The sequence below is a fragment of the Sarcophilus harrisii genome, chromosome 3 (assembly GCF_902635505.1).
Source record: "Sarcophilus harrisii chromosome 3, mSarHar1.11, whole genome shotgun sequence".
NCBI lineage: Eukaryota > Metazoa > Chordata > Mammalia > Dasyuromorphia > Dasyuridae > Sarcophilus > Sarcophilus harrisii.
The window spans coordinates 494,763,466-494,784,376 of NC_045428.1; the positions used below are offsets into that span (position 1 = coordinate 494,763,466).

Sequence of the window (20,911 nt, forward strand, 5' to 3'; positions counted from 1 at the left end):
ATTTCCAAGTTCTATAGCTTTTCCACACAAACAAGATAAAACTGTGCCTCAGAGGGAACTTACAGAGGTTAAAAACAAATAAGAGTTGGGGCAGAACAATGGTCCTCTTAGGACAGCTGCAGAGATCTGAAGAAAGATAACAGGACTGAGGTTTGGTCCTAGTTTAGTGTAAACACCTTCAGGCCAATTCTCTCAAACAGCTGGATTAGCTAGCTTGAGAGGAGCCTTCCCTTCAGCTGCTAGAACCTTCAGGCTTCTGAATGAGGGAAGATTGAAGGAACCTATGCAGATGAGGAAGATGGGCCCACCTGTGCTGCTAAGTAAGCTGTGGCAAGAGGGAACCAGACCAAGGCTTCAGCAGGGACACCATCAGCTGCTGAAATTTACATGAGAATGGAGTCCTTGGTTTCCAGCACCAAACCAGAGGGGAGAATGGAAGGAGGACCTGAGGCCAGAGGCACCATCCCCCATATCCCAGGACTAGAGATGATTACACGAACAATATGTTATAAATTTTCAAAAAAATTAGCAAGCAAAAAAAAAAAAAAAAAAAAAAAGCTTCTCATACTCCAAAAAGTAATGCGAAATAGTCTTCTGCACAAAAAGAATTTTCAAAAGAACTTTTTTTGTTGCTGAGGCAGTTGGGGTTAAATGACTTGCCAGGGTCACATAGCCAGGAAGTGTTAAGTGTCTGAGGCCATAGCTGTACCAGATCTAAAACTATATTATAAAGCAGTTGGTTACCAAAACCATTTGGTATTGACTAAGAAATAGACTAGTTGATCAGCGGAATAGGTTTGGTTCACAGGACAAAATAGTCAATAACTTTAATAATCTAGTGTTTGACAAACCCCAAAACACCAGCTTTTGGGATAAGAATTCACTTTTTGACAAAAACTGCTGGGAAAATTGGAAATTAGAGTGGCAGAAACTAGGCATTGACCCACACTTAACATGGTACATCAAGATAAGGTCAAAATGGGTTCATGATTTAGACATAAAGAATGATATTATAAATAAATTAGAAGAACAGGAGAGTTTACCTCTCAGACTTGTGGAGGAGGAAGGAATTTGTGACCAAAGAAGAACTAGAGATCATTATTGATCACAAAATAGATAATTTTGATTATATCAAATTAAAAAGCTTTTGTACAAACAATACTAAGGAAGCAATAAACTGGGCAAACATTTTTACAGTCAAAAGTTCTGATAAAGGCCTCATTTCCAAAATATATAGTTGATTCTAATTTATAAGAAATCAAGTCCTTCTCCAATTGATAAATGGTCAAAGGATATGAACAGACAATTCTCAGATAAAGAAATTGAAACTATTTCTAGCCATATGAAAAGATGCTCCAAGTCATTATTAATCAGAGAAATACAAATTAAGACAACTCTGAGATACCACTACACACCTGTCAGACTGGCTAGAATGACAGGGAAAGAATGCGTAATGTTGGAGGGGATGTAGAAAAAATGGGATACTGATGCATTGTTGGTGGAATCATGAATACATCCAGCCATTCTGGAGAACAATTTGGAACTATGCTCAAAAAGTTATCAAACTGTGCATACCCTTTGATCCAGCAGTGTTACTACTGGGCTTATATCCCAAAGAAATTTTAAAGAAGGGAAAGGGACCTGCATGTGCAAAAATGTTTGGGGCAGGTCTCTTTGTAGTGGCCAGAAACTGGAAAATGAATGGATGCCCCTCAATTGGAGAATGGCTGAATAAGTGTGGTATGTGAATGTTTTGTTCTGTAAGAAATGACCAGCAGGATGATTTCAGAAAGGCCTGGAGAGACTTACATGAACTGATGCTAAGAGAAATGAGCAGAACCAGGAGATCATTATATACTTCAACAACAATACTATACGATGATCAATTCTGATGAATATGGCTCTCTTCAACAATGAGATGAACCGAATCAGTTCCATTTGTTTAATAATAAACAGAACCAGCTACACCCAGTGAAGAAGTCTGGAAAATGAGTGTGAACCACAACATAGCATTTCCACTCCCTCTGTTTTTATCCTCTTGCATTTTTTATTTCCTTCTCAGGTTAATTTTACCTTATTTCTAAGTCCAATTTTTCTTGTGCAGCAAAATAACTGAATGGATATGTATACATATATTGTATTTAATATATACTTTAACATATTTAACATGTATTGGTCTACCTGCCATTTAGGGGAGGGGGTGGGGGAAGGAGGGGAAAAGTTGGAACAGAAGGTTTTGCAAGAGTCAATGATGAAAAATTACCCATGCATACATCTTATAAATAAAAAGCTATAATAATAAAAAAAAATTTTTTTTAAGTGTCTGAGGCCAGATTTGAACTTAAGTCCTCCTGACTTCAGGGCTGGTACTCTATCCACTATTCCACCTAGCTGCCCCAGAAGCAGTTCAAAAGACTTTAGAAATCAAATGAGAGACTTAAGAAAAACAACAACAACAAACCCAATCTAAGACAAAAAAGATTACATTAAAGTCAACCAACTAGAAAAGGAGATCAAGAGTCTTAAGGAAGAAAATGATACATTGAAAACTAGAATTGGGAAAGGGAAAGTTATAAGAAACCAAGAAATAATAAAACAAAACATGAAGAATGAAAAAACAGAAGAGAATGTGAGATATTTTATAAGAAAAACAACAGACTTGGATGACAGATCAAAAAGAAAAAACATAATATTAGTGGAAAGCTCTAACCAAAAAATGCATCCTGATTATAATAATACAAGAAATAATTAAAGACAATTGTCCCCAAAGTGTTAGAACAAGAGAGGAAAGCAGAAATAAATAAAAAAATCCATCAATCCCTCCTCTCTGACAGGAACCTGAAAGAGATCTGAGGAAACCCTATAGGAACATCATAGCTAAATTCCAAAACCATAAGATTAAGGAAAAAATATTATGAGAACACAACTATGAGGACAAAACAATTAAAACATAATGGAGCCACAATTAGAATCACACAAAATCTAGCAGCAGCTACAATAAAAGCAGTTATAAGTCTTGAAATACTATATATCAAAGAGATATAGAACTAGGATTGCAGGTAAAAATAACGAACCTGTCAAATAATCCTGATTGGGAAAAAAAAATGGACATTTAATGAATTGTCAGACTTTCAAGATTGTGTTGCATAAAGGCCTGACCTTAATAGAAAATTTGACATATAAAATCCCAAAGATATACAAGATAAACATCAAATATTAATTTTAAGGGCCTCAATAAGGACAAACTGTTTATGCTTTATACATGAAAGGTAAACTAAATGTCTAAGATTGTCATCAGTGAGTTGTCTAAAAGAAAGATTGGTTAGAGCTAAGTATGATGTGATTCTAAAAAACAAAATCATGTAGGAAAAGATAAAAAAGAGTAATTAGGTTATTTGAATAAAGTACGAAAGCAAGAACTTTCACAGAAATTAGATGGGAAGGACTAGTAGTGCTGGAACCCTACTCACAAAGGGAATGGGTTGAAGAGGGAAACATACACACACATATCTATCTCTATATCTGGAAGGGTATTAAGGTTTTCTAAATTTATTAAGAAATAGAGGAGGAGGGAATAGGATAAGAGAGGTGAGGTTTAGAAGGGTGTATACATTAATGAGAATAGGATAAGGAGGATAGAAAAGAATAGGAGGAAAGGTTGTGGGGAGAGGATAAGGAAGGATCGGATCCTTGGAGAGAGAGGTAGGTTAAGTAACAGCAGCAAGACAAAGTAGTGAGTAGAAGTAAAGTAGAGGAATCATAGGGGACAGGAAACAAGAGATAACACATAAACATAATGATAATAATAACAACCAGGAGTAGAATTTATTAGGGAAAAAAAGCTTACAGAATCACTGATCTCAAACAAAGAAAATTAAAACAGATTCAATCAGAAGAGAAGAAATAGGGAAACTATACTATATCTGTCATATTAATCAATACTGTTTTAGACTATCTAAAATAATTAGATAGTATAAGGTTGAAATATTACTGTAGTATAAGAAATAATGAATTGGTGAGTTCAGAAAAACATGGAAAGACTTGGACCTAAGAAGGATTATATTATCCACCATCAGAAAAACAGAATAAACAAGTGTAGTACAATTTTACATTGATAGATATGAATATGTGTGTATATATGTTTATAGATATCTACATATATATCTACATTTGTCTATACGTATATGTGTGTATATATATAAATATATCGGTGCTTACCTGTAGCCTGCTTGGGGGAGGTGAGGGAAAGGGAAAAAAAGAATATAATAAAAAAAATGCACAGCAAAGAGCAAAAGAAACAAAAAAGTAAAGATGGACAGTTCTGAAGAAAATGTGTAGTATTTATTATATACATTTTCATGAAATGTAAATATGTTGTTTCATATTCTGAATCCTCATGTTCTGCCATGCACATAATTTTTTCCCAATTTTTTTCTCTTTTATATTCATTTAGGGGGAATAAAGGAAGTTTTTAGCTGAATGGTAAATGAATTGATCAGTTTTTCATTTTCACTTATGATTTAACATGCCCACATTTCCATGCAGCCTTTGATAATATAGAATATTCTGTTAACAAATTATTCCACTGAACTAAATTTTTCAACTCTGTGCACTACTTTTAACATCTTTTTATGCAAAATGATTACTGAGACAAATAGGTTTTTTTCCCAAGGCAAAATAAGAACATGTTATGGGGGAGAAAGTAAAATATGAATTATGTCAGGAGTGTTAAAAGTCAGCAAACTGAGACTGGAAATGAATGTTAAAAGGGAAAAAAGATTTTATAAACTTAACTGATGATAAGAAATGGATCAAAAATTTTTAAAATGGGACACAAATTCAAGGTACAGAGGATAATGGTTGTCTCAGGAAGAGGAGAGAAGGAGAAAGTCTGAACTACTTATTTCTTACTACCCTTTTTATTTTCTGGCAAGGAAAAATGGACCCAAAAAAACAATTTTAATTGATCATAGAAAATAGAAATCCAAGATAAAGTAACAAAATGTTTGGAGTGAGCTGTGCTCAATAAGTTCAGTGTTTAGGCCAAAATAAACTATATGCTGGGATTAAAAAAGAAAAAAAAGAAAGAAAGAAAGAAAGAAATTGGAAAAGGAGATTGCTGATCCAATGAAAGACAATGGAGAATGGAAAATGTGTTACAGGACTTGGGTAGGGTAAATACCCTGGTTTACAAGAGTTTGAGTGCAACTGATAGCCTAATAAGCAACTTTTTTTTCCTGGCAAATCCCAGCACTTAGAAAGAGATGCAGTGATCAATGAAAGTTTTATAACTTCATCACATATAGCTCAAATCAAGCCAAGCTAATAAAAATTTTTGCCTGGGAAGGTTTACTAGCAACCTGGGGCAATGGAGTAGACAAAAGATCATCAAAGGATGACAGAGTAGACTGGGAAGAGCCTTGGATTTCAACATCTATTCCAACTTCTGCCATTTTAGGTAGAGAGATCAGGTGCTTTAACTATGGTTACATATGTAATAATGTAATGTGCTCCGTTCCACATGGAATTCTGCCTCCTAACATTTTATATGTAGCTTTCAACAACATATTTAACAGTCTTTCACAATATCTTTATGGGAAAAAGTGAAGAGACATAGACAGATAACATGTAGTTAAGTATATTTAGAAGTAGTTGAACAACTGGACCCAAAAAGCTGAAATTAACAAATCAACGTCAATTTGGAGTGAGATCTGTAAATTGGGCAAAATACAAATGTTTTTAATTATTTGAGCATTCTTTGAGACTCATTTGAGAATGGCCTTTATTAATACTCAAGTTCTATGGATCAGTTATTATAAATATTACTATTACTTTTATTATATCACTAATGAGATGACTCTTAAATCTGTCCTTAGCCCAGTGCTACTAAAAAAAACAATGATATAGAAAAAGGGAATAAATAGCATGTTTTGTCAAATTTATAGATGACAAAACATGAAGGGATTGCTAACACAGAAGAAAAAGTTCAATCACAAAATATCTCTGACAAGCCAGAATGATAGGAAGACCCTAAAAAGGTGAATTTTAATGAAGAGAAATGTTATTTCTATATTTGGGCTAAAAAAAAAAAATCAACCTTATAAATAAGTATAGGAAAGAGGTTGAGGAGTGACGGGACCAGTATTTTCCAAAATAAGTGCAGATCAGAATTGGTCAAGAATTCTTTATGAGGAATTCCCTATTCTCATGACATCATAAATTTGGTTCAAAAAAAGGGCAGTACTATAAGCGCTATTTTATGCTTCTAATTTCCTTTGTTTCATATTCAACTTGCTCATTTCTATACTTATAACTCTGCACATGCCATTCCACACCTAAAATATCCTCCTCTTCAATTTTCTCAATAATCCTGTGATCTTAAAACATAAGTAAGAATTTATAACTACCCCTCTATCTAATCACTCTCTAGAATCCTTTAGCACATAGATTCATATTAACATCTGGATAGGTTGCTCTCTATTGGCATGTGTATGAGATGTCAACCTCCTAATTCAGATGTAAGAAGCAGCGCATTTTAGTGAACAGAGACTCATAGTAGTCTCATAGTAAGGAGTGCTGTCTCTGGCTGGATGAGCCTGAACCATTAAATTTTTCAGCACCCTATTTTTTTAAAAACACTCTTTCTTTAAATTTTGAGTTCTACATTTTTTTCCCTCTTTCTTATCTTTCCCCTACTCATTGAGAAGGCAAATAATATATATAAAATGATGAAAAACATTTCCACATTAAGCATGTTGTCCTGAAACCAATCCCCTCATTATTTCTTACAGCATAAAAATATTGCATCACAATCATATAACACAACTTGTACAGTCATTCTCCCAACTGATGGGCATCCTTTCAATTTTTAATTCTTAGCTACCACAAAAAGAGCTGTGATGCATACTTTTGAACATTTTACCTTTATCTTTATCTTGATCTTTTTTATGATCTCTCTGGGATAAAAACTTGGCAGTGGTATTCCTGGGTCAAATGGTATACACAGTTTTATAACCCTATGTATTTGGTTCCACATTGTTCTACAGAATGGCTAAACTAGTCCTATGAAACTTTCTCTGTGAGTTAAAAAACACATTTAGAAGGTAGCTTGATGGTGCAGCACATAGAGCACCGGTTCTGTCAGGAGGACCTGAGTTCAAATCTAGCCTCAGACACTTAACACTTCCCAGCTGTGTGACCCTGGGCAAGTCACTTAACCCCAACTGCCTCAGCAAAAACACCACCACCACATTTAGGGCAGAACTAAATTAGTAAAGGAAATTTCTTCAACTGGGAACTCCATTTGCCAATTAAATCACAGATCCAACTGTTTTTTCCAATTCCCCTTTTCCCAATCTCCCATCAGTTAAAAAAGCTGATAAGCTCTTGAATAAAAAGAACTGTATATTTTTATTTTATTATTTATGTAAAATAAATAGTTTTTCAGTACTTTCAAGGATTTGTAATTTAGTTTAGCTGTATCCTCCTCCCTGTCAATTATACATAACACAATCTGTTTATGATTTAGTAAGCTGTCCTTGCAAGTTGCTGTGGCCAAAAATAATAGCCGACCTTTAACCAGCTTGGTGACTGCTGCTCAAGAACTTTGCACTTCCTTCTCTAGCCCAAACTGACCTCAGTTCTTATCATGTGTTTACCATATGTCTCTTCTCACCTGACTGCTGACTCTCCTCATCCTCACTACCATCAGAGACACCCCAACCCTTGGAATCACCACCTTGGCTCCCAATCGGCAATGTTCTGGGATTATCTTCCCTATCATCATTCACCAACATCCATGGTGCCTTTTAATCCCGCAGTTTCTGCCTGCTAGACCCTATCATATGGCTTTTATATCTACCATGAAGGTTAACCCTATTCTTTTCATTTTCTCTCTGAATTAAAATGTGAGCTCTTTGAGAGCAAGTATTGTCCTCACTTTTCTATCTGTAGTAAAAACATGAATTTTATCAATCACAGGGCCCATATTCAAAGTCATTACCAATTGGTAGAATCTACCAGAAACTCTTCAATGTTGATACAACCTTCAAGAACTCATGTCATGACTTATACCCCAAAGAGACACTAAAGAAGGGAAAGGGACCAGTATGTGCCAAAATGTTTGTGGCGCCCTGTTTGTAGTGGCCAGAAACTGGAAAATGAATGGATGCCCCTCAATTGGAGAATGGTTGGGTAAATTGTGGTATATGAATGTTATGGAATATTATTGTTCTGTAAGAAATGACCAGCAGGATGAATACAGAGAGGATTGGCGAGACCTACATGAACTGATGCTGAGTGAAATGAGCAGAACCAGGAGATGATTATATACCTCAACAACGATACTGTATGAGGATGTAATCTGATGGAAGTGGATTTCTTTGACAAAGACAAGATCTAACTCAGTTTCAATTGATCAATGATGGACAGAAGCAGGTACACCCAAAGAAAGAACACTGGGAAATGAATGTAAACTGTTTGCATTTTTGTTTTTCTTTATGGATTATTTTTACCTTCTGAATCCAATTCTTCCAGTGCAACAAGAGAATTATTCGGTTCTGCACACATATATTGTATCTAGGAAATATTGTGACATATTTAACATGTATAACACTGCTTGCGATCTGGGGGAGGGGGTGGAGGGAAGGAAGGGAAAAGTCGGAACAGAAGTGAGTGCAAGGGATAATGTTGTAAAAAATTACCCAGGCATGGGTTCTGTCAACAAAAAGTTATAATTATTAAAAACAAAAAGAAGAACTCATGCCATGTTGTAGCAACAAAGGAGGACTAGAGTACAATAAATGAAAAGTGTTATTAATGATATTCTCCTAAAACAAGGTTAAATTTTGCTTTTATAATATTGAATTAAAAATTGAAAATTTGAAAATATTTCTATAGATTACTGTTAAATACTTCTAGTTAGCTCTCAAAACCAATCACATAATGTATAACTGATAACTAAATGGGAAATAAAATTAATTTCATGATCCCAGCAATCATTGTGCTTAACTAGTAGTAAGAATTTTATAGTAGTCATCAAAACTACTTTTAAAAATCTAATCTATGGAACAAAGTTGGCATATAAGCCTAATAAACACATAAACTGCATCCTTTATTAAAAGACTATTAAAATGTATTTTGCTTTATTTTGAAAATGATAATAAAAGCTCTGACATTCCCAAACATAAATGGTCAAAGATATGAACAAATGGTTTACTAAACAAGAAATTCAAACTATCAACAAATATGAAAAAAAATCTTCCAAATCTGTAATTAGAGAAATTAAAATTAAAGCAAATGAGGTTCATCATCAGAACTATCAGATTGGCAAAGTTGACAAAAAAGAAAGATGAAAAATATTGGAGAAGCTATAAGGAAGACAGGAACATTAATGGACTCTAGCTATTCTAGAAAGCAATTTGAAACTTTGTCCAAAAAGCTACAAATTGTGAATACCCTTTAACACAACTATACCATTATCCCAAAGAGGTCAAGGAAAAAAAGAAAAAAGAACCTATATAGCAGTTCTTTCATGGAGACAAAAACTGGAAATTATTGTACCACAGGAAAAAGAAGACTTGTATGAAAAAAGTTAAATGAACAAAACCAGGTGAACAATTTATATAATAACAATGGCATTGTGAAGACAAAAACTAAAAAATTTGAAACTCCAATCAACACAATGAGCAACCATAATTTTAGAAGACAAATGATGAGGAAGCATGCTATCTATCTCCTGACAAAGAGATGATAAGATCTAGAAGACATTAATCAAAAGTCTAAGTACAAAATGATAACATCGAAAAGAATTTCCTTTCCTAGTGATCTCAAAAGTCAGAAGAGCAAAACAGGTAATGATACTGTTCCTATCTGGGTAGGTCTTGAAGTATTCAACTGTTTTCTCATTGATATACAACAGAAGGTATAATGAGGAGAACAATTAAAACCTCACCAAAAGAATGCTTTTTTCTCTGGAGGATAATAATGAGAAAATGTAAACAATTAAGAATCCATGCTGCCACATATGATCAGCTACAGCTACTAATAAGGAAAAAACCCCTTTCAAATTCACCTCACTTAAAGTAGTTTTAACTGGTAAGCTACTGAGATCTATAAACTAACAGAAATATATTCCTGTATCTGTATTCAAACAAAAATTTTCTAAAATAAAAGTTTTCAGTTCAATATACAAAAACAAAAAATATTTTTTCCAAGAATGTACCAAAAAGAAAAAATATTTATACCAATTTAGTTTTGTTCGTTTCACCTTTACTCCTTAATACTGGTGTTAAAAATATTTGTTAGTCACAGCTTTCTCCTCAAAAACCCAGACTTTCCTGTAACTATCACAACCTCCTGTTTATTTCTGAGCTAGTAGTGCACAACATCCCTTTGTGACAGTGTCACTGAAATAACTGGGGAAAGCCTCATTGTGAGGAAGGAAAACAGTTGCTAAAGGGGAAAAAAATTCTGAAAATTAACAGAAGTCAAGGAAAACTGTGAACACATGGTACAGAATATGGCTTTATGTTTGAATGTAACATAGCTAAATGTTTCTGAGTTTGACTACTTCAGTTTCTCATTCTCATTCATATATTTTCTCCTTCAGCCTCTTGTCTTTCTACCCCTCTCTCCTCCACCCCAGCCTAGGCAGGCACTCACACGCACATGCACGTGGGCACATGTCAGTAGGAAGGGCTCTGAGCAGCCTGATGAAATGTGCATTCAGTTTGGGATGGTCTTAACCCAGATTATCAAACACTGGCTGAAGGAAGGACCTAAATTTTTCAGGTTGAATCAAAAATATTTTATAGCCCAGAAGGGCAGTGTTGAGTGACACCTGCATGAAATGGACAAAGGCAGTGAATATTAAAGTTTTTTGTTCAATACAATTTTTAATCAAAAAATATAATGAAGACACTTACCAAATATTTCTCCTCCACTAGCATATTCTGTCACCAAATAAATCATCCGCTCTGTTTCCATAACCTGGGTGCAAAAGTAAGAAAATGAACAATGACACATTTGATAAGATGGTATGACAGAAAAGCAACCTAATGATTCCTCTTTAGCCACGTGAAAGGCTGACATCCATTACTATTTGCAAGAAATTTAAAATACCCATCTTTTTTCCAGAGATATAAATATACTGGTTAGAAGCAGGGAGTGGGGATGAGATGGGGGACAGAGCTTCATTCCTCAAAAATCTTAAGTGTAGGAAACTTACTAATTGAGAGAGACAGTCTCTCTCACCCATGTTCCCACCAATGTTTTTATTTCTTCTCAAACTCCAGAGAATTGAGAAACACAGAACCTGCCAAGAAGCAAAGCTGAAAGTTCCTATCCAACATCAATCACTCAAATCTTAGAAATGCTGAAAGGAAGAGAGAAAAAAAAACTTTTAAAAACCCAAGAACTATAATTTTGTGCCTTTTCCAAGTGGAAATGACTATGTCCAAACTATTAATTTACCCCCCAGCATAAGTTAAGAAAAAAATTAGCCTCTATGTAAGTCTGATATATGTACTTGAAAGTGGTCTGTTTTTTAAATGCCTTTCCCTCAGCTGTATCTTATCACATAGTTTTGTAAGAAGCCAAGTGGTGAGTCCTGGTACATAAGCCAGTAGGGATCCAGCAGCCTAGGCATTACTGGGCTGTTAAGCTTCCTTAGGGGAGACAAGTATCCAGCAACGGACAGGTGAGAGAAAGTTCTGACCTATTTATTCCATGCCATAGTCAGATCACACATGGAAGAACTGAATTCAGGTCTGGGTGTCACATTTTAAGGAAGATAGCTGGAAGAATATCCCAGACAATGAAAACCAGGAAATTGGCTTTTCAAGCCACTAAGACCTGGGAATGCTGAGGAGAAATCTTAATAGGGACATAATAATAGGTCTTCACCTACTTGAAGGGCTACTATGTGAAGTGTTAGACATGTTATGCTCAGTCCCAAAAGGAGGAGTTTAAATGGAAGTTTAAAAAAAAAAAAAAAAAAAAAAAAAAGGCAGGTTTAGGCTTGATATAAGGAAAAACTAATGATTAAATCTATACAAAGGTCTGCCACTAAAAGTTGTAAGACCACTTCTCAGATACACAGGAGAGGAGATCCTTTTTAAATTTTAAGTCGAAATAGTTTGATTGCAAGGTCCTTTACCACTGGTGGCTATGGTGGTCCCATTTTTCTTTGAATACTAAGGAACTTGCCAATACAATGGCAACTGCCAGAGGAGATAAAATGAAAGCTTCCCAAAGATAGAGGGATGTGAGAATGTTACTAATATTATATGTAAGAGTTAGAAATATGGTTTATGTTTGAAAATTTGGTGAACTGGTAAAATTGTGGGCAAGGTGGAAAGCTTTTACAATTCAGATATAAGGCTGACCTACTTAAATCAATTTCTCAAGAAAGATCAAAAGAAGAGGCTGTATTAAGAACAAAAGGATAGTTTAGTTTTTTGGGTTTTGGTTTGTTTGTGTTTTTTTTTAAATAAACTCAAAAAGTATCCATGGTGTGTCAGTTTTAAAAAAGAGAGACAAAAATGGGTCCTTCGAAAGTTTAGAAAAAGTTCTTCAGAAGGCACCAGATGAGCAAAGACTCAAGAGTGGGATTTACTTCTAGGGCAAAGCATGGGTGGGGACAAGCATAATTTAACCTGACCAATTTTAACAGGCCAATTCCTGCAAACATAATCCATTTCCCTTTGTAGGGATTAATCCTCATAAGAAGCCTTCTATATTGAAGCCTTAACAACACATGCTATTAAAACATGGCCTTTCTTTAAAGTTTGAGCATTGTGCCCTAAATTTACTTAAGTCTTAAAACATTTCCTTCATCCACATGCCCGGACCAGTAACAAGCAAGTATTAAAGGATAATAATGACAAAACTACTCATTTTAACTAAGAGCGAGAGCTCCAGGTTGGGGCTGGGAGGGGGAGGGGAACACAGTGGGGAAAGGGGTCCAATTCCTTATTACTAAGGAAGGATGTTCTGACATACAGACTTTTAAAGCAGGGCTGTTCCTTATTCCCGAGGGGCAACTGGGTAGTGCAGTAGATAGACTGCTAGACCTGTAGTCTAGAGAATTCATCTTTCTAAATTCAAATTCATCATCAGACACTAATCATATGATTCCGGGCAAGTCATTTAACCCTGTTTGCCTCAGTTTCTTCTTCAGTAAAATAAAGACGGGAATGGAAAACCACTCCAGTATCTTTGCCAAGAAAATTCCCAATGGGATTATGAAGAGTTGGACATGACTGACTGGTAACAACAAACTTAACAAAAACATCAAGCTCCCTATTCAGGCAGAATACATATTTGCCTTTATAATGTAAAGTCTGAGATTTCAAAAGTGTTTTCTGAAGTCCAATGATCACATTTTATCCTCCACATGGTCTGAAATTTCTGTCATTAGAATTACTAAATTGAGTTGAGGGGCAGCAGTGGATAGAGAACCAGGCCTGAAGTCAGGAAGATATGAGTTCAAATTTGACCTCAGACACGTAACACTTACTAGCTGTGTGACCCTGGGCAAGTCACTTAACCCCAATTGCCTCCAAGGGGTGAGGTGGGAGTGAGGGGACTAAATTGAGTTGAGATAGTGTATCCACTTGTTAAAATAAGGATTCAAATAAAGACCTAAAGGAGCCAAGCAGACAATGTAACTTGTTGTCATTAACACCACGACATGGAATCATAGAATTTTAGAGCCAGAGGAAACCTTAATGGTTTATTTTAAAAAGAGAAAAATGTCTAGTAAATAAGACTGGGATTTGAACCCTGGAGAGGCAATATACTACAGTGGAAACAGTACTGGATTTGAAATAATAAGACAGCATTTGATTTTGGCTCTGCTACTTACAGTTTGACCCAGAAAGTAAAGCTACCAAGGAAACATCTTATAAAATGTTTTCTTGGTATCTCTTTACTTTCTTCTCATCTGTAAGATAACCTGGAGAAGGAAATGGCTAAATCACACCAGTGTCTTTGCCAAGAAAACCAAGTGGGTCATGAAGAATAGGACATGATTGAAAAATGACTGAATAAACTGATCATGAGCAACCCAGCTTAAGAGTCAGGAAGTGACAAACAACATACCCTCTCTACAAATCACTATGAAATCCTTGCTACTATTACCCCCCCCCCAAAAAAAAAGGAATGGGAAATAGAGGAAATAGCAAGAGTAGGAGAGAGCCCTTCAATTAGGAAATGGCTGAAAAAAGTAAATCATTTGGGAATGATTTATGAATGGAAAGGAACATTATTGCATTATAAGGAAGGAAACATATGAGGAATTATGAAGATATATGATATGCTTTTCTTCTAATTATTTTAATATTGAAATCTTGTTTTTTCCATCACCTAAAATTTCCCCCAGTTTTGCTGCAACTTTCTGTTCTACTGCAGAGTTATCCCCTATTACAAACAATGTATTTTTAAAGAAAACAAAAGCAGATTTTAAAAATTCCTAAACCCAACCAAGAGTCTACTTCTGCAAAGGAATGGGGGAAGAAAACTTCTCATTTCTCTTCTTTGGGCCCATATTTGCTCTTAATAATTTTACATCATTAACTTTTGAATGTTTTATGGATGTTCTTTCCATTTACATTGTTGTAGTCACTATACATGTTATTTCCCTGGCTTTACTTACTACATTCTGCATCAGATGATGTAAATTTTCCATGCTTCTCTGTATTCAACATGTTTCTTACTTTTGAAAGTACAGTAATATTGTTATATTCATGTGCCACCATATGTTTAGACATTCTCCAATTGATGGGTATCTATTTTGTATCCATTCATTTGTCTGCTATTCCAAAAAAAAAAAGGGTAATATAAATATTTTGGTCTACAGGAAACTTCTTATGACTTTTTCAGAGTATAAATCTAGTAGTGAAATCTCTGAGTCAAAAGTTATGAGCAATTTAGCCACTTTATTTCCATAATTCTAAAATGCTGTCCAAAATGGCAATACTGATTCATAGCAAGGCCAAAAATGGCTTTTAAAGAAAGCCATTTCTCCGCAATGGCTCAAACATTACCTATTCCTATCTTTTGTTATCTTTGCTGGATATGAGGTTGTATGTTTTTTGGTACTCTTTCTTTGCATTTCTTTTCTTATTAATGACTTGAAATATTCTTTCATTTATAAACTAACAATCATTCTTTGAGAATTACTTGTTCATAGATGTGCACATATATATGTGTTTATACATGTTTATATCTGTATATATTATATATATGCTTATACTTATATATGTATATATTTAATATTAAACATCAACTAAAACCTAGCATATGTTGGGGGAGCGAGATTACATATGGTTGGTTGGTTGGCTGGTTTTCCTTATTCTTGAAGAGAACAAGATTACATATACATACATATATAAATGCATATATCTGTTCTATTTATCTTGGATACTCAGCACTTATCTGAAAAATTTTATGCAAATTATTTTCCTTATTTCATCACTTTGCTTCTTACCTAGGTGCATTAATTTTGTTTGTGAAAAAACTGTTTTACACAAACACATGTACCTATGTATGTATATGTATATATCTGTTCACTGTCTATATATCTTTAATACTCAATCAACCCTTATCTGAGAAATCTAATGAAAAAGCCTTTTTTTATTTGATCACTTCTTATACAGAAGCATTAATTTTGTTTGTATAATAAGTATTCAGTTTCATGTAGTCAATCTTACATATTTTATGTTTCCTAATTGCTTTTATTCCTTGTTTGGTTAAGAATGTACTTCTTAGAACAATTTAGAATTAGATCCAAAGAGCTACAATACTGTGCATAACCTTTGGCCCAATACCACTACTAGATCTATATCCCAAAGACATCAAAGGAAAAAGACCCAAATGTACAAGTTTGGGGGGCGGGGGGGGGGGAGAGGAGAGGAGGGGAGGTCAGAGGATGCAACAATTCTCAAAAGGACATTTGGAAAACCTACTCCAAATAACTAATAAGTATGTACAGTGCATAGCGCACCATCCCTGTAATCGGGAAGCCCGAGTTCAAATTCAGTCTCAGCAACTTAAAATTGTGTGATTCTGGGCAAGTCACTTAAAAAGTCCAAGTGCCTCAGTTTCAAGTATAAATGGAATGGGGGAGAAAGCAAGATGGGGGAAAACAGTAGCTTCAGTCTCCCAGTGTAGCCCTGAGAACCAAATGAGCTAATGTTTGAAAGTTCTTAGCATGGTGCCTGGCTAAGAGGAAGTGCCATGCAAATGTTAGATATTGTTGTTGTTATCATAATCATTATTATTGTTACTATAAGGTTTTACTTCACTCAGCAAACAGGAAAAGGTGACAAAGGGTACAAATAATCAATTCTATAGGCACACTAGTATATTTCTGTTGGAGCTATGAGTCAATGGAACTACTTCAGGAAGCAATTTAGAATTATGTAAATAAAGTTACCAAAATGTCCATACATTAAGAGTGATGATGCACATGAATAATCCTAGAGAGAATGAGGCTGGTAGAATTCTTGAACTTGGGAGTTGAGGATTTGAGTAGGCATAAAGTTGACTATGTGTTAGAACTATCTGTGATAGGGTAAGCCCCTGGGAAGAAGGTGTCGCAACTAAAGATTGAGGAACCAGTCTAGGTCAGGTTAAAAAAAAAAAAAAAAAAAAACCAGGTCAAAGATTCTGTGCCATTGAGTGGGAAGGAGCTCATGAATAGTTTCTTCAAGTCTTGGAAAAAATTAAAGTAATAAAGATACCTCATCCTACTCTTTTATCATATGCCAGATATATGTTCAGACACTTTCAATGCATTGTTTGCTAAATTTTTTTGACCTCTTTTTCCTTTTTTTTTCTTTTTTCTTTCTTTCTCTTAAAAAATATGGGATGGCTCCCTAGTCAGGGTAGAGGAATCAAAACTAGGAAAAATTTTGGTGATGTTAAAAATAAATAAATAAATAACATAAAAAGTATTAAAAACAAAAGCAGGGGAGTTTTTAGAACAATACATGAGAAATGATGCAGAATAAGGTTAACAGGAGAAAGCATACACTACAATGACACAAACAAAGATAAATAACATTGCAAAGTAGCCAATGACTGTTTAATTTTAATAATTAATGTTGACCTCACAGAGCAGAAATGAAAACAAAAATGAAAACTGCATAAATTGAGATTTTGTTGTGATATAAATAAAAGCTTCTTTACTATATGAGTTAACATGATATAACCTACATGTTTGTAGATGAATGTTTAACTGTCAACAGATTCCTGCTCAAAGACAGTCGAACTAGAGGGGTCTCTGAGGTTCAGTGCAACTTTGAAATTCAAAAGTTAGGAGTAAACAGGAAGTTAAGTAACAAAATAACAAACTATAACGATCACTAATACACAATGATGAATACATAAGATCTCTGACTTTTCAAAGAATCTCAAGGCACTATTTGACCAAAATAAGATGTGCAGGTTTTCATGAAATTCTGAGCAATTATCAAATTCTTACTGGGAGGGGAAAATCATATTAAGAAGGAAATACAAGTTTAAACACTTAACAAAATGATTAGGAAAGGACCAGGCAGGTTGAAGACAAAGAAACAAAGGGAGATACTAAGAAATCTGAGGAGAAAGAAGGGGGTGTTAGTGTATTGTTCTACACCTAAATTAACAGTGTATAAGATATATGCTTTTAAATTTTGTTTAGGGCCAACCCTGGGTTTTTAAGGCTAAGTAGCAGCAAATGACTAGAGAAGAAAACGGCAAACCATTCCAGTATCTTTTTACATAGAAAACTCTAAATGGGGTCACAAAGAGTCTGACATAACTGAAAAAAAAAATAAAAGAACAACATAAAGAAGCAAATGTTCGTAATAAGTGTTCATAATGAGAATAGCAGCTAGCATTTATGTAATGGCTACTCTGTGACGAGCACTTTGCTAAATAATTCACAAATATGATCTCATTTAGTCCTCCCACCACTTCTAGAAGAATGCTCCAAAATGTCTATGCTATCTGTCATCCCCATCCTCTTCCCCTCACCCCCCGGTCCTTCTTCTAAAGTGGCAGCAGTATGAGGTGACTCTGCTTGGAGTTTTGAGGAAAATCACCGTGATTGTACCTGGTAGAGCCTGATGATATGTGGGTGACAGAGCATCTTCATAATCTGAACTTCTCGGAAAATCTTCTTGAGGTTTTCTTCATCCAGCTGGGTTTTATCTATGATCTTTATAGCAACCTTTAAAAAAAACACACACACAGGAAAAAATTTTTTTACTCTTGCAGCATTATTAAAAGTAGTTTATTTAGTAGCAGAACCAAGTTGGGATAGGAGCATAAAGAGGTTCAGTGAGCTCCCACTTCCCGACCTCCACTATCTCAAATAGATTGACAAAAAGTTCCAAATTGAATCCTGAGAAAATCCCATAAAATGTTGCAGTGAATCATCCCTTTTTCCAGTCCTAGCGAGCACAAGAAGACAGCTAAAAAGGTCTGCGGACACTGGCGCTGGGTATGGTCAGAGGGTCTGGCACTGGGTCAGTGGAATTGAGGACAGAGGGGTTATTTAGAATCGTAAAGAGAAGGCCAAGTCAGGCAGAAGCTGTGAACCAGGACAAGAAGAGAGCCTAGATCCAACATAGACTGGGTCAGAGCTTTTTAGAGGACAGAAACAGGGGCACACTTAACAGCTCAGTCACTCACTCTCAGCTCATACAGATTAAGGGAGAAAGGAACCTGAAGTGGCAATACCAGATAGGGAGAGAACTCAAGTTCTACTTTGTGCATCAAGGAAGGAGCATGTTCTGAAGCAAGCAACAGCTGTGTGGCTCTGACTCTAGAAACAGAGGAATATAGAGAGCAGGAATCCCAGATTAAAACGAAGTCTACAATTCTGGTCCCTCTGAACCAGCAGATCTTTCCAACTGGTTTAGCTGATAGGGGCTTCATCCAGCAGCAGTATATTATTGCTGAGACACAAATGCAGCTCAGGAACTTGCAGAGCTCAGATTAGGGTAACAATGATCAGACTTTGCCCTGGATCAGACTGTTCTGAAAATACTGTAAGCCTGCAGATACAAAAACTGAGCTGCCACTGGGACCCTGGAGCAAAACAGCACTCTATGCCAAGAAAGCAGTAGAAAGACTAATCTAGACATTCCCTCCAAAAGTGGAAAGAGCTTGGTCCAATATCAAGCCTTAAGTCAGGAAGTAGGATGAAAGAATGAGGGAAAAAAAGAAGGAAGGAAGGAAGGAAGGAAGGAAAGGAGGGAGGGAGGGAGGGAAGAAGGAAGGAAGGAAGGGAGGGAGGAAGCTATTTAATAAAAGGGATACTTAAGGCACAAAATATCTACAAGCAAACCTCAAAGAAAGCACAACTTGAACACAAATTTAACAAGAATTCCTGGAAGAGATGAAGCAAGAATTTCTAAAAGAGTTTTAAATTTTTTTAAAATAAATTATGTGAATACTGTAAAAGAAAAAAAATTTTTTTTAAAGAAATGAGAGCTGTGAAGAAAGAATTGGAAAAGTAACAGCTTGTCATAAGAGTATAGTAATAAAACCCGGCTTTAGTAGCCAACTTCCTGAAAATTTGAACCAAGAAGCTCTTGATTCCATAAGGCAAAAAGAAATATTAAAAACAAATCAAAAGATTATGAAATAGGAGAAAATGTATAATATCTCATAGTCAAACATAGTCAAAACAAATGACCTGAAAAACAGATTGGGATAAAAAAATTTAAGAATAATTGGATTAAGACAAGGGCACGAAACATGATCTCAGATAAAATTAAAGCAAAAACAGACCTAATTAAAAGATAATCAGGGAAACTATATTTTGCTAAAAAGATATCACAAATTATGCCCAAAGGGATATAAAACTAAGGATATCCTTTTACTAAGCACCACTACTACTAAGTCTATAACTCAAAGAGTTAAAGGATCTGTACAAAAATTTAAATAGCTATCATTTTTTTGTAGCAAATATTGGAAACTGAGGAGATTCTCATCAATTAAGGAATGGCTGAACAACTTATATATTCATGATGGAACACTACTCTGCTGTAAGTAATGGGGGTTGGGGAGGTGTATCCTCAGAAGAACCTGAAAATACCTATATAAGTTGATATAAAGTAAAGTGAGCAAAATAGGGAGATGATTGTATACAGTAATAGCAATGTTATAATGAGCTTAACTGTGAAAGACTTAGCTACTTTGATCAATACGATGATCCAAGGCATACTGAAAATGGCTATCCATCTCCGGAGTGAAAACTGATAGACTGTGAGAGCAAACTGAAGTATAATTTTCTGACTCTATTTTTCTTTTCTGACTTTATTTTTTCTTGCTTTTACTTATAACAATGCTAATATGGAAATACTTTGCATAGTTTCCCATGTAAGGGGAGAATTTAGGGTTCAAAAATGTTTTGAATTCTTAAAAATAAATAATAAATTTTAAAAAAGAAAAAATGAATAATTGGACAAGAGCCTCACTGCTATACTCCTGTGGGGCAAGCAAGTGGGCTACAAGGACAGCAGGAGAGGCATAGAGAAAGAAAGGGTCAGGATCCATGGGATATGCTTCTTCTTCTTCTTCTTTTTTATTATAATAATAACTTTTTATTGACATAACCATTGCCAGGGTAATTTTTTTTACAACATTATCCCTTGCACTCACTTCTGTTCCGATTTTTCCCTCCCACCCTCCACCCCCTCCCCTAGATGGCAAGCAGTCCTATATATGTTGAATATGTCGTAGTATATCCTAGATACAATATATGTGTGCAGAACCGAACAGTTCTCTTGTTACACAGGGAGAATTGGATTCAGAAGGTAAAAATAACCCGGGAAGAAAAACAAAAATGCAAACAGTTTACATTCATTTCCCGGTGTTTTTTTCTTTGGGTATAGCTGCTTCTGTCCATCATTGA

At 35.1% G+C, this 20,911-nt stretch overlaps 1 protein-coding gene across 10 annotated transcripts in view; it reads right to left on the reverse strand.

Moving 5' to 3' along the window:
- Positions 1–20,911, reverse strand: part of SIK3 (SIK family kinase 3) — a 263,061-nt gene that overhangs the window by 109,683 nt on the left and 132,467 nt on the right. For 9 of the 10 annotated variants that reach the window (XR_004233220.1, XR_004233221.1, XM_031961307.1 and 6 more), the window contains exons 2-3: positions 18,101–18,217; positions 10,926–10,989 (exon numbers count right to left, since the gene is read on the reverse strand). Coding sequence is in view for 8 of the 10 variants with exons in the window: in XM_031961307.1 (XP_031817167.1) it covers positions 10,926–10,989; positions 18,101–18,217 (181 nt within the window). In the remaining 2 variants the exon portion in view is untranslated. Of the gene's footprint in view, positions 1–10,925; positions 10,990–14,656; positions 14,750–18,100; positions 18,218–20,911 lie in introns of those variants that run through there. The other variant, XM_023499436.2, reaches the window with a different exon arrangement.